This window comes from Sminthopsis crassicaudata, chromosome 5 (assembly GCF_048593235.1).
Source record: "Sminthopsis crassicaudata isolate SCR6 chromosome 5, ASM4859323v1, whole genome shotgun sequence".
Lineage (NCBI taxonomy): Eukaryota > Metazoa > Chordata > Mammalia > Dasyuromorphia > Dasyuridae > Sminthopsis > Sminthopsis crassicaudata.
The window spans coordinates 314,124,218-314,137,433 of record NC_133621.1 but is presented as its reverse complement, the minus strand read 5'-3'; the positions used below and the strand labels follow the sequence as shown (position 1 = coordinate 314,137,433).

Genomic DNA, 13,216 nt, shown 5'->3' with positions numbered 1-13,216 from the left:
TCAGGCGAACCAGGTGTGACTTGAAGCCCGCCGCGGGGTTGGCGATGTCCCCGTCGCCTCGCATACACGCAGCAACCGTGAAGACATTTGAGGTCTGCTTCCCAGCCAGGTGGGCCAGCCGCAGGAGCTCTGTAGAGGGAGCAAAACTGCCGTGAGAGGAAAGGTCACCTTGGGACCCCGGATCCTGGTAGACGGGGCCGGCCGAGAGCGGCACCATGGGCCCCCGGGAGGGCGGCCAGCCTAAGTGGCATTGTCTGAAGGCCTGGCTAAAGGAAGCAGCCTGGCCCTCACTGCAAGCTAGCAGGTCCCGAGGCCACGGAAGAGGTCATTGTGAGCTCAGTGTAAACCTCAAGTATTTAAGGAAAAACATTTGGAGGGATCTCAAATACAGACCTAATCTAAATGGCACTAAACACAGAGAGGAGGCTCTGACTATCTGGACGTACGTACCAGCCCTGGCTGTCCGGATGCACACGGGAGCTCCCCATGGCCCCGGCTGTCCGGATGCACACAGTAGGCCCATATGGCCCTGATTGTTTGGACACACACGGTAGGCCCAGGCAGCCCCGGCTGTCCGGATGCACACAGTAGGCCCACATGACTCTTACTATCCTGACACATCAGAAGGCTCTGATAATAGAGATAGCTCTGGCTCACATCAGGTAGCAGATTTTTTTGGACATTTGCTTATTTTTTTCTATTCAAAATAAGACATTTGAGGACCAAGAAATGAGACACCACTAATCCATTTTGGAAAGCTCAGAGACAAAACGGCAGGCACGAGCTGAGCTTCCCATCTGCCAAAACGGCCATCACACAGTCAGTAACTTAGACAGACCGAATGATGTCCACTCACCAACAACCGTCTCCAGAAGCCCGGGGAATGCTTGCAAGGAGCCGAGCAGTTCGCAGTTGGCAGTCATTTCACAAAGGACGTGGATGAGCCTAATTGTGGCCAGGGCTTCCTGCAAAGAAAAGTCCATGGGTCTGTTAATCCAAGCCCCACGGCTCTATCCCGTACTCGGCACCTGCCGCTCTCTGTGCAGAACGGGGAAGGTGCTAACAGAAAGCTAGGAGAAGCCATCCGTGTGCCCGCAGCCGATGTCTACCCCACTGGCTGGCAAGGCCGGGCACAGGAAGGAAAAGGCCACTCTCCAGAACTGCCTCCCTCCAAGTGGGCGGCCACGATGCCCATCAGGGCCGACTTAAGAACGGGGCTCTCTCGTAGGGAAAGCTCCCACCCAGAGGGGAGGAAACAGAAGGGCCCTCCCTGCAGCAGCAGGCGGTGGAGCCATAGCTGTGGAGGCTTGCCTGGATAAAGGCCCAGCCCCAGAAACACCTGGGGAGGTTCAGCAGGAGAGAGGCCCAAGCAAGGGCTCCAACCTGCTGCAGAGCACTTGCCCTTTCAGCACAATTGGGGCAAATGAAGCCAGAAACTAGAGCAATGAATCAAGCAGCTGCACGTCCACGGAGAGGGGGGCACCGACGGCTTCACCCAGCGCCTGGGGGAAAGGCCGAGGCTCACGCAAAGTCATTATCAGTTAGGACTTTCTAACAACTGTGACCGTCCTCCAATAGAATGGACTGCTTCCTAAGGCAGTGGGTCTCCCATCATTAGAGCAGAAACTACAAAGTCCACTGGAGGACTGGGGCCAAGGGCAGCAGGGCCTCAAGTCCTTTCCAAGCTGCAGAACTCTGGGATCAGCAGTGGGTAAGGGGGAGAGCCAGGGCCAGGGCGGGGTTCTGAAGAACTGGAAAGGGCGGCACCGGTTGGCAGCGCCCTGAAATGAACCCCAGTGGTCGGTGCCCCTTGAGGCTGGCTGGCACCTTCCTCCCATCCTCCCTCCCAGGCAGGGCCTTTCAGCATCCTGACCTCATCATTGTCGTACTCTGAGGCAAGCTTCAGCACAGAATTGCATTTTTCTTGGAAGCGGCTTGCAACCAATTCAGCGTGACTTTGAAAAGCGATCAGGTCCTCTCTGGTCAGCGGCTCATCTCCTGCCAGCCTGGCTACCATGAGATCAAGCAGTGTAACTCTGGAAAACATAAGGAAAGGGAGGAGGACTATTTAAAGGGCCAGGAGAGCTGGGGAGTTAGGGGTGAAGATGCCAGAAAACTCCCTAGTATTAAATGCAGAACCTTGGCTCAATTTGTGAGCCAAGGAAGCCACAGTTGGCAAAAACCACAAATCACCTGACCGGGAGGGGGGGCAGGAGCAGTCCCGGGTACAAAGGCCAGTCTCTGAGGGCGGCCATGGCTCGCAGCTCACTCCCCGGCATCTCCAGGCCCCTCGGCAAGGGGCTTCTCCAGCTGGGGACGGCCCAGGGTCACCTGGCCTAAAGCCTTTGTAGGAAGCCTTACCGAAAATTAACAAATGGTCCTACTTGACTTTATTTCTTCAAAGTAAATGTGAAATGAACAGAGGACAATCCATTCCCAAGTCAAGTCAATTAGGGACTGATGGCTAGTGAGCGTTCAGAAAGTCACAAATTAAATCTGGGGCTACACATCCCCTCCCCGTGACAGGAGGGTGCCCTTAGAAGGGCAGAAGACCTCGTGCTTGTCACATCTCTCACTCACAATGCCAGGAAAGAGCAGAAAAAGCCCTGGACCCGCTATGGAAACATGACGCTCGAAAAGCAATCCCTTCCCTTCTTGGAGCCTCAATTCCCTATTAGTAAAATGCAGGACAATGGTCCCTGCCCTCTCCCCTATGCTTGCCTGCCTGGCTGCAGGGTTATGGGACTGAGTGCCACTGGGAACAGAGGCCCAGAGGAGGGCTTGGCCACGATATACCCCTGGCTCACGGCACAGGCAGGATTCAAATGCAGCTCCTCAAGCTCACAATCTAGCCCTCTTTCTACTACATCTTCTATGGGTGAGAAATCCTAATGCCACAAAAAGCCCAAGAGCACGCTTAGGTTAGGCTTTATTATTGACTTTCATACTGATCATTTCCCAAGATGCTCCCCTCCTCCAGAGCCCACATTTGCAGCCAAAAAAAAAAGAAGCAGAAAGCACAACAATCGAGTCCACAACCTTCTGAAAGAAAGGCCCCCCGGGACCCAAGACTCTGCCTGATGTTTCCCCCATAAGACACTCAGCCTTACTGGGTTTCTCACAGAAAAAACCGGCCGCCTGCTAAACTTCCTAACTTCCTGTTGCCATAACTGATAACTTATCTTCATTTACAGCCTCCCAATAAAATTGGGAGAAGAGAATTTTGGAAAAATTACTTCTTGTCTAGTCCTTTGGAGGCTCCCTCCCCACCAGCAAAAAAATAACCCAAAAACTCAATCAACCAAAAACACTTGGAATGATGAAGTCTGGGATTTTGGAGAACAAATCCCAGAATGCAACTCCTTTCATACATCATCAGATACCTCGCTCTCCTACGTGATTGTGATTCTCTTGTCAGTCACAATCCTTAACAATCACCAATTTTTAAAATAGTATTTCCCCAATTACATATCAATACAATTTTTAGCACTTTTTTTTTACAAGATTTTGGGTTTCAAAGTTTCCTACCTCTCCTTTTCTGAAAAATATGGGCAATCTGATCTAAGTTATACATGTGCTATCCTGTAAAACATATTTCCATAATTAGTCACAGTTGAGGAAAAAAAGAAATATCAAAAAAAAAAAAAAAAACAACAGGAAAAAGAATAAAGTATGCTTTGTTCTGCATTCAGAGTCCATCAGTTCTTTCTCAAGTTACGGACAGCACTGTCCTTTGTGAGCCCTTTGACCCTGTCTTGGATCACGGTGAGGCTGAGAAGGGCTGAGTCAGTCACAGGTGATCACTCATGCGGCTGTTACTGGGTACGATGTTCTCCCGGTTCTGCTCATTTCCCTTTGCATCAGTTCACGGAAGTGTGTCCTGCTCAGCGTCTCTAATAGCACGACAGTTTCCCGGTATATTCAGACGCTGTCTCTCTCTGGCTTTGTCTCCTTCTCTGTCTCTGTCATCACCCCCTGTCCCTCCTTCTCGCTCCCTCTCCCTCTCATATCTCTCCCGCTCTCTCCCTGCTCTTCCCCACGCGCACGTTTCCCCGTGCTGAGAGCACGGTAATGTTGTGCTGTTTCTGTGTGGCCAGCACTTCCCACAGCATCTGGCACACAGTAGGGGCTTAACTGGACTTGCTGAATGCAAGACTAAGGAGGCAACTTCCCCACTCTTTAATCACAACCAACCTCCTTCTTCTCCTGTCTCTTCGGAGTAAACCCTCTAAAACAAATGAGAGGATTAAAATTTCAGGACTCTAGGCTTAAACCAGGTTCTGCCAACAATTATAGAGATCATCCTAGGCCTCAGTTTCCTCATCTGTAAAGTTAGAAAGTTGGCCCGGAAGACCCCCCCGCCCAAGGCTCAAATTCCATGGCCTGATGAGCCTGGTGAGCCAGTGTCTGGGCATTTCTGTGACCATCCCATTCAACCAGATCCCAACAAGTGTTCTACCAGCCATCCAGTGAAAATGGGTCACACTCCGAGCTTGGCTCCCAGCACAAAGACTATGGCTTCTCCGAGGCTAGGCTCTTCCTTCCCCCGACCCCTCTGCAGGAGCAGGGACTCAGCCAGAATCCACATCCTTGCTTTACCCGGGAGGAAATGGAGAGCCAAGGGAGGAGGTGAGGGGCTCAGGGAATGGCCCCCGCTCTCCTGAGCCTCCCTCCCAGGGAGGAGCCTTCACTGTCACGTAAACAGATGTTCCGTTCGGATCCTGGATTGAAGGGTCTGCAGGCTCTGGGGAGACCCGGTGATGGGGAGCACAAAGCCTCCCCCTTTCTTCTCTTTCCCGAATAATGGCGCCAACCTGGACTCGGCACCCCCCAAATCCTGCCAGCTGTGGCGAGGCTGTAATGTTAACCGGCCAATTTAAAACCATTACTGACAGAGAAACCATGCACTTAGAGACCCTGAGCCAGCACCGAAACCACACCATTTTTCAATCATGCGAACAGGACATTCTCCATGGGATGGTAACTACTCGAAACCGCGCTGGCTTGGGGCTCACCTTTCTGGGTTGCTCAGCTTGGAGTACATGGCTTTCACCAGGTCCGGGCTTTTCAGCAGATAGTCTGAAATGATCAGGAAGCTGGAAAGAGAGAGAGAAGTTGCCTGAGCAGAAATGGGGAAGCAGACACACGGATGCACACAGGGTCATTTCGGGGGATCACGCCTTCCTGTTGTAGTTAAAACTGCTCTGTCCCACAGCCAACTGGCCTGTTCCAGCGCCTTCCCCCCCGCCAGATCTTTACCCACGCTGTTCCTGTCCTGGGGTGGGTCCTTCCAAGCCGAGGTCTGGGCGCCGAGGTCCTCCCCTTACCTTTCTCAGAACAAGACCCTACCCTGCCTCCCCCTGCTCCCAACCCTTGGCCCAGAGTCCCACCTGGGAGCGACTGCTGTGGGCCAGGCCCCTGGGAGATGGAGCCCAGGTGAGCACCAGCCTGGCTTAGCAGGGAAGGGCCCCGCGCACTACAAGAGGTCAAAGGTCAAAGGCTGGCACCCCTTGGAGGAATCTCAGCTGACAGATATCCAAGCCCAGGGCCTGTGTGTGTGTGTGTGTGTGTGTGTGCAACAACAAATGCTGAAGTCTCGATAACTGAGTCTAGAAGTGAAGATGAGGGAGATCATGGTAGCCCCAAGCTTATGGCTGAGAGAACAAGAAGGCAAGTCTGTCTCTGTCTCTGTCACACACCCAGAGCAGGATCTGTGAGCAGGAGGGCTCAGGGGAGAAGGCCAGAGAGAGATGTGCCAGCTGGGAGAGGTGCTTTACTCTGCAAGGCTTGAGAGGGCAGGCTCAGGGATGGTGGGCAGGGATAGGCTCCATATGAGACACATCCCACAGAACATCCGGGCATCCGCTGCCTGGGAGCGGTGAGCAATCAAAGGGGCCGGCGCAAGCCTGCCCCTGACCGAGGACGCCCATCCTCCAGCCTCAGTTTGGAAATCCTACGGCCAAACTCCATTTGTTTTTAGTCTTTTTATTTCTAACTGAATTTCTCTAAGGATTCCCCCCTCCCCCCAGCCCTCTAGTCTACTCACTTGAACAAAAAAGCAAAGGAAGCCGCTGTAACACAGACTCAAGAGTAGGCCTTGTCTCCTGCCCATGGCACCCACCGCGTCCCTGGGCCACTGGGAGACAACACGTTCCCCGGCCGCCGGATCACGGCCGGCCCCTGGGCGGCTCAGAGCTCTTACACCTGGCAATGTTCTCACTGGATGAGCGGCCCCCGTTCTGCTCGTGCCTTCCCAGGATTCTCTGAGCCCAGTCTCTCGGGCGCTGCTCACAGGAGGCACAAGTCGCTGGCCAGCAGCAGCCTGGCCGGGTCCCAGAAGGGGGCCCACCCTCAGCTCCCAATTCGTGGCCACCACCAAAGGGGCTGCTATGCCTGTCTGTGCACTAAAGGGTCCTCTTCCTCTCTTTGAGGGCACAGCTGCAAAGAGATTCCAGAATGAGCGGGTCACAGCCCCACAACCGCACGCCAGTGCGCCTGTCTCCCAGCCTTCCGAGCATCTGTCCTTTTCCCTTTTTTTGGCCAACCGGGCCAATCGGCTGGGAGTGAGGTGGAGCCAGCAAAAAAAAGCCACCATTCGCAAATCGAGACGGACTGGAATGCGTGCAGGCGGTGCTGCCTCAAAGAGCCTTAAAAGACATGTAGGTGTGCAGAAAAAGCATTTGATAAAATCCAACATCCATTCCTACTAAAAACGCTTGAGAGTATAGGAATAAATGGACTATTCCTTAAAATAATAAGGAGCATATATTTAAAACCTTCAGTAAACATCATATGTAATGGTGATAAACTAGAACCTTTCCCTGTAAGATCAGGAGTGAAACAAGGTTGCCCACTATCACCATTACTATTCAATATAGTACTAGAAACTCTAGCCTCGGCAATAAGAACCGAGAAAGAGATTCAAGGAATTAGAGTAGGAAATGAAGAAATCAAATTGTCACTTTTCGCAGATGACATGATGGTATACTTAGAGAACCCCAAAGACTCTGCTAAAAAGCTATTAGAAATAATTCAGAACTTTAGCAAAGTCGCAGGATACAAAATAAATCCACATAAATCCTCAGGATTTTTATACATTACCAACACAATCCAACAGCAAGAGATACAAAGAGAAATTCCATTCAAAATAAAGGACGATAGTATCAAATATTTGGGAATATATCTACCAAAGGAAAGTCAGGAATTATATGAGCAAAATTACAAAACACTTGTCACAAAAATAAAATCAGATTTAAATAATTGGAAAGACATTCAGTGCTCTTGGATAGGCCAAGCGAATATAATAAAGATGACAATACTCCCCAAACTAATCTATTTATTTAGTGCTATACCAATCAGACTCCCAAGAAACTATTTTAATGACCTAGGAAAAATAACAACAAAATTCATATGGAAGAATAAAAGGTCGAGAATTGCAAGGGAACTAATGAAAAAAAAGTCAGAGGAAGGTGGTCTAAGTGTACCTGATTTAAAGCTATATTATAAAGCAACAGTCACCAAAACCATTTGGTATTGGCTAAGAAATAGACTAGTTGATCAGTGGCATAGGTTAGGTTCACAGGGCAAGATAGTGAATAAAAATAGCAATCTAATCTTTGACAAACCCAAAGATCCCAAATTTTGGGATAAGAATTCATTATTTGACAAAAACTGCTGGGAAAACTGGAAATTAGTATGGCAGAAATTAGGCATGGACCCACATTTAACACCACATACTAAGATACGATCAAAATGGGTCCAAGATTTAGGCATAAAGAATGAAATCATAAATAAATTAGAGGAACATGGGATGGTTTACCTCTCAGACTTGTGGAGGAAGGAGTTTGTGTCCAAGGGAGAACTAGAGACCATTATTGATCACAAAATAGAACATTTTGATTACACCAAATTAAAAAGTTTCTGCACAAACAAAACTAATGCAAACAAGATTAGAAGGGAAGTAACAAATTGGGAAAACATTTTTGCAGTTAAAGGTTTTGATAAAGGCCTCATCTCCAAAATATACAGAGAATTGACTTTAATTTATAAGAAATCAAGCCATTATCCAATTGATAAATGGTCAAAGGATATGAACAGACAATTTTCAGATGATGAAATTAAAACTATTTCCACTCACATGAAAGAGTGTTCCAAATCACTATTGATCAGAGAAATGCAAATTAAGACAACTCTGAGGTATCATTACACACCTGTCAGATTGGCTAAGATGACAGGAACAAATAATGATGAATGTTGGAGGGGATGTGGGAAAACAGGAACACTGATGCATTGTTGTGAAAGAATCCAACCATTCTGGAGAGCAATCTGGAATTATGCCCAAAAAGTTATCAAAATGTGCATACCCTTTGACCCAGCCATACTACTACTGGGCTTATACCCCAAGGAACTACTAAAGAAGGGAAAGGGTCCTGTATGTGCCAAAATGTTTGTGGCAGCCCTCTTTGTAGTGGCTAGAAGCTGGAAGATGAATGGATGTCCATCAATTGGAGAATGGTTGGGTAAATTATGGTATATGAAGGCTATGGAATATTATAGCTCTGTAAGAAATGACCAGCAGGAGGAATACAGAGAGGTTTGGAGAGACTTACATCAACTGATGCTGAGTGAAATGAGCAGAACCAGAAGATCATTATACACTTCAACAATGATACTGTACGAGGATGTATGCTGATGGAAGTGGATTTCTTCAACATAGAGAAGAGCTAATCCAAATCCAATTGATTAATGATGGACAGAACCAGCTACACCCAGAAAAGGAAAACTGGGAAATGAATGTAAACTGTTATTTTTACCTTCTGAATCCAATTCTTCCTGTGCAACAAAAAATTCGGTTCTACACACATATATTGTATCTAGAATTATACTGTAATATATTTAACATATATAAGACTGCTTGCCATCTGGGGGAGGGGGTTGGGGGGGGAAGGGAAAAAATCTGAATAGAAGTAAGTGCAAGGGATAATGTTGTAAAAAATTACCCATGCATATGTACTGTCAAAAATGATATAATTATAAAATAAAAAAAAAAAGACATGTAGGTGGCGAGTCTCCATCAGGAAAGGTCTCTGAGCCCCATCGGAGTGCTGGGGACGTGGGGGGGCAGAACCCCGCTGTCTCTGTGTTAGGCCGGACGGCCTGGGCGCTCCTGCCCACTCTGACACCCTGGGTGAGAGCTGTCGTCCCCCTGCCAAGCGAATAGCTCTGGAAGGTCCGAGACAGAGAGAAGGGCCAGAGCCCACCTAGTCACAGCCCCAGGCACAAAGCAGGCCCCCCTCTCCCAGGGGAGAGCCAGTGAAGGTGAGTAGGAGCCAAGAAAGGGCTAAGTAAGCACAGCCAAGTTCAACACAAGGCCCGTGACAATGGAAGGAGATCAGCAACAAAACGGTCCAGACCAAATCCTGTGAGATTATGATGGAGAACGTTCTTCCACTGCCGCTCGCCGTGCCTCCTTTGCCCCATCTCTTTGGCCCTTTTGCCAGGCCTCTGGGCCCCAAGGCCTCTGTTAAGGCCTTCCTCCTGGCTGCACCCAAACAGAGAATGAGAGCTAGTGCCGACGTGCCCGGCTCTGTGCTACATGATCTCACCCATTCCCTACAGTGATCTTCGCTACTACTAGCCCATTTTACAGATGAAGAAACAGAAGCAAACCACACCCTCGTCTTGGCCCTCGCCCTCTGTCTTTTTCTGAAAACAAAGGAAATCTAAGGACTTCCGAGCAGGCCCTGGTGTCCCCCAAGCCCCAGAGTCCTCAGAGGGGGACCCTGCGTGAGGGGGAGGCAGCCCCTGAGGGGCCTGGCCGGGTCCTCTGTGGCTCACCTCCTCCCCAGGGCCCCCCAGGGCCCCAATAAGGCCTGGGCCTTGAGAACTGGGCCTGACCCGGCATGGCGGCTGTGCGGGCAGCTCCTCTCACATCTGGAAAATAAAGCAATGGCCGACTCATCTCCCCCGCCCCCCTTGGCCCTCTGTTTACGCCGCGAGACCCAAATTAAAGACTCCACTTCTCACTTGTGGAGGAGAGTGCTGGGTTACGCGGCACGGAGCCGAAATCAGCCATTTGGAAACCAGCTGTGCCCTAAACAAATTGACCACGAAATGGAAAACATGCCCACGGATCCATGGGGAGCAAAATCAGGGAGGAAGGGGCACCTTCAATGAGAAAGAGCCGCTGCTCCCTGCGCTCCGGGGACACGCGCCCAGCCAGCGAGGCCGTCCGCCCGAAGCTGAGCCGCCCGAGGGCCGAGCAGGGGCGATGGGGCCCCCCCACGGGCCCAGAATCACAGGCTCTGCGGGGGAAATCCAACTTCATCCAGACGTGGAGGCCAAGGGTCCGGATGCAGACTGACTGGTTTAAGGGGCAGGGTCCGGGAGGGCTAGGGCAGTGCCCCTTTGCCTTAGGGAGCCACAGGGACAGACAGGGAGAAGGCACGACTGCACGAGAGGGGGGCCTCCCTTTGCCCCTTGGAGAAGCTGCCTCAGGCCCCAATGCAGCCCCTCCTGCGGGTGGGGCCCTGCGTGCTCAAGGGGAAACTGAGGTCTCCAGCCCCCAAGACTTGCTCACTTTCCACTTGACCTCTGAACACTCAAAGCCTTCCCAAAGACGCAACGACCCAGACAGAAAAGCGGCCGCCCTTCACCAAGCCCTGCGACACTTGCCCGGCAGGCAGCCTCACCACGGCCCGTTCTGGCCTGGAGCGGGAAAAGGGACATGCCGAGGGAGGAGTGGGGGCCTCCTACGAGCTGAGACAAGGGAGCCCAGGAAGGGGCACGGAGAGAGCAGGGTGGGCTTCCCGGAGCTGGTGGCAGAGTGGGCCTTGGAGGAAAACGACCCAAACAGCAGGCGTGGGGCCGGGGCCCTCGGGGCCAGCTCTCCCCAAGGGCACCCCATGAGAATGAGATGAACCCACCAGCCCTGAATTCCGGAGGACCCGAATTCAAATCTGATCTCAGACTCTTAACACTTCCTAGCTGTGTGACCCTGGGCAAGTCACTGAACCCCAGCCTCAGGAAAAAAAAATGAGATGGACCGAGCCAGAAGGGCCACACAGGCAGCTACGTTGGTGGGACGTCGCCATGGTGCCCGTGAGGAAACTCCCGGGCCCAGGAACCAGAGGCGCTGTGCCCCGGTCAGACGCCTCCTTGGCTCGGGGGATCGCCCCCTCCGAGGGCGGGCCTCCAAAGTGGCCAGGATGAGCGGGGGGTGAGAGTCTGGCCAAGGGAGAGGGCAGGGGCTTCCCTCAGGCTGTGGAGCCAGGGGCCGAGGCGGCGTCAGAGCCTTCCACCAGCACGATGTGTCACCATCGCCAGGCTGAGGTGGCCCCCGGGCCCTCTCCTCAAGCCTCCCACCCACACAAGGCGTGTGACGGTGCCCACTGAGCCCAGAGCCCCGGCGCGGGGATACCTACGCCCACTCGGAGTCGGGCTGCTTCCGGTGGGCCTCGATGACCAGCAGAGGCACGCTCAGGTTCCGGCTATGCAGGTCCTTCAGCCGTTCGGCGTTCAGGCACGTGAACAGGATCATGGAGGCGTAGGCGACGACCTTCTCATCTGGATGGCGGAGGCAGTACCTGGCACGACACGGGGACACCAGTGAGCCTGGGTCGGCCTGATGGGGCCCTCAGAAGTGGCAAAGATAGTCTGAGCAGGCGTCCATTCATTCTGGCCCATGGGAGAGCTCAGGCACAGCCACAGAATGGGCAAGGATCCTTCCTCCGCCGGGGACGCTGGGTAGGGGGCCAGGCTCCTGAGAACCACAAGGGACCCTCGGGGGTCCGCCGAGGAATGGAGCCAGGATTGGGACCTAGGGCTGCCCACACCAGGCCCAGACCGTCTTTCCTCTGCCCTCATCCCCCCTGGGACGCAGGTAAAAATCCCACTATGCTTGCCTAACTATCCCGTGAGCTGGGGCACAGCCCGGCCTGCACCAGCCCCCGCCACCGAGGTGACAGGGAGGGAACACTTCTATCCCAACACTGGAGATGCGGTGCCCACCCCCACACCCCACCCCAAACATAGGTACCCCCCCCCAGTCAGGACACAGGGATGGCAGTAACCAGGACCAGGGGTGCACGGGGAGTCCTTGCCAACACTGTGTGGGGCCGCCCGTCACAGAGGCCTCCACCCCCAGAGGTCCCAAAGCTTGCATCCAGGCCGTCACAGAGCCGGGGCGCTCGGGGGCCCACTTGAGAGCAGCAGCCTGCCCCGCAGGGTGACCCCCTTCGGACGGACGCGTTCCCCACACAACATACTTACAAGAAGAGGTCTGGGAAGGCGTCCCTCCAGATGGCCTTCTGCGAAGCCTCGTTCCCCGCTGCGATGTTGCCCAAGAACTGCAGGCTGCAGCGAAAAGCTGACAAGACACGGGAGATGTGAGGGGCTGCAGATGACGGTCTTGTTAGCCTGAATCCTGCAGGGGCCCCTGGGAATTGAGTATCTGAGGCTCCTCCTCCCCCCTTCATGTCCTCCCCTTCCTCCTGCTCCTTCTCTTCCTCCTCCTCCACCTCCAGGGGTCCTTTCTCTGGAATTGGTGACGACTTCTGGACAACAAGATGGCCTCCCGGCCCTCCTTCAGCACAGCTTCCTCCCAGCTGCACTGGTTAATAGCCCTTTAGACACCACCCTGCGCCGAGCTTCCTGCGGCCCAGACGTCAGGCCGCAGCCCTGAGAAGAACCCACCTGAGATGGGGCGGGCCCCAACTCCCCTCCTCCATCTCCCCAACCCCCACCGCCGCCACACTCAAAACGATCCCCAGTGAGCAGACTTCTCGTCCCCATCACCCGGGGAGATGGAGCACAGATTTACTATTACGTTGACAGAGCATCTTTCCAGCTGGGGGGAAAGGACGATGGGCTCCAATCTGCCTGGGGAGCTCCGCTGGCAAAGAGAAAACATGGAGACGGCCTGACCGCCCGCCGTGGGTGTCTGCCCACTCTGCTGCCCGACTGTGAGCCTGGGCGAGCCGAAGCCGCCGCCGCCATTCACTGCTTCACCTCCCTATTTCTGGTGGCTGCCAAAGCGCGCATTTTTTCATTTAAAACTCATATCAACAAGTGCCAATGGGGTTTTTTCCTTGAATAATTTTCTCCATCTTTTCTCTGTACCCTCCCCTTGGCCTTTTTGATACTGTCAAATGGAAAGAATACTTTTATATAACTGCCTATTTATGGACACCCACATAGTACAATTTGCTCAGAGTTC

General features: G+C 52.7%; 1 protein-coding gene across 1 annotated transcript in view; it reads right to left on the bottom strand.

Annotated features, from left to right (window-relative positions):
• The window catches only part of ATXN10 (ataxin 10), a 67,370-nt gene that overhangs the window by 30,571 nt on the left and 23,583 nt on the right, over positions 1-13,216 (bottom strand). Inside the window, exons 4-9 of the mRNA XM_074272164.1 lie at positions 12,271-12,367; positions 11,424-11,585; positions 5,016-5,096; positions 1,874-2,036; positions 857-965; positions 1-129 (exon numbers count right to left, since the gene is read on the bottom strand). The exon at positions 1-129 is cut by the window's left edge and continues 41 nt beyond it. Coding sequence (XP_074128265.1) covers positions 1-129; positions 857-965; positions 1,874-2,036; positions 5,016-5,096; positions 11,424-11,585; positions 12,271-12,367 — 741 coding nt within the window. The remainder of the gene's footprint in view (positions 130-856; positions 966-1,873; positions 2,037-5,015; positions 5,097-11,423; positions 11,586-12,270; positions 12,368-13,216) is intronic.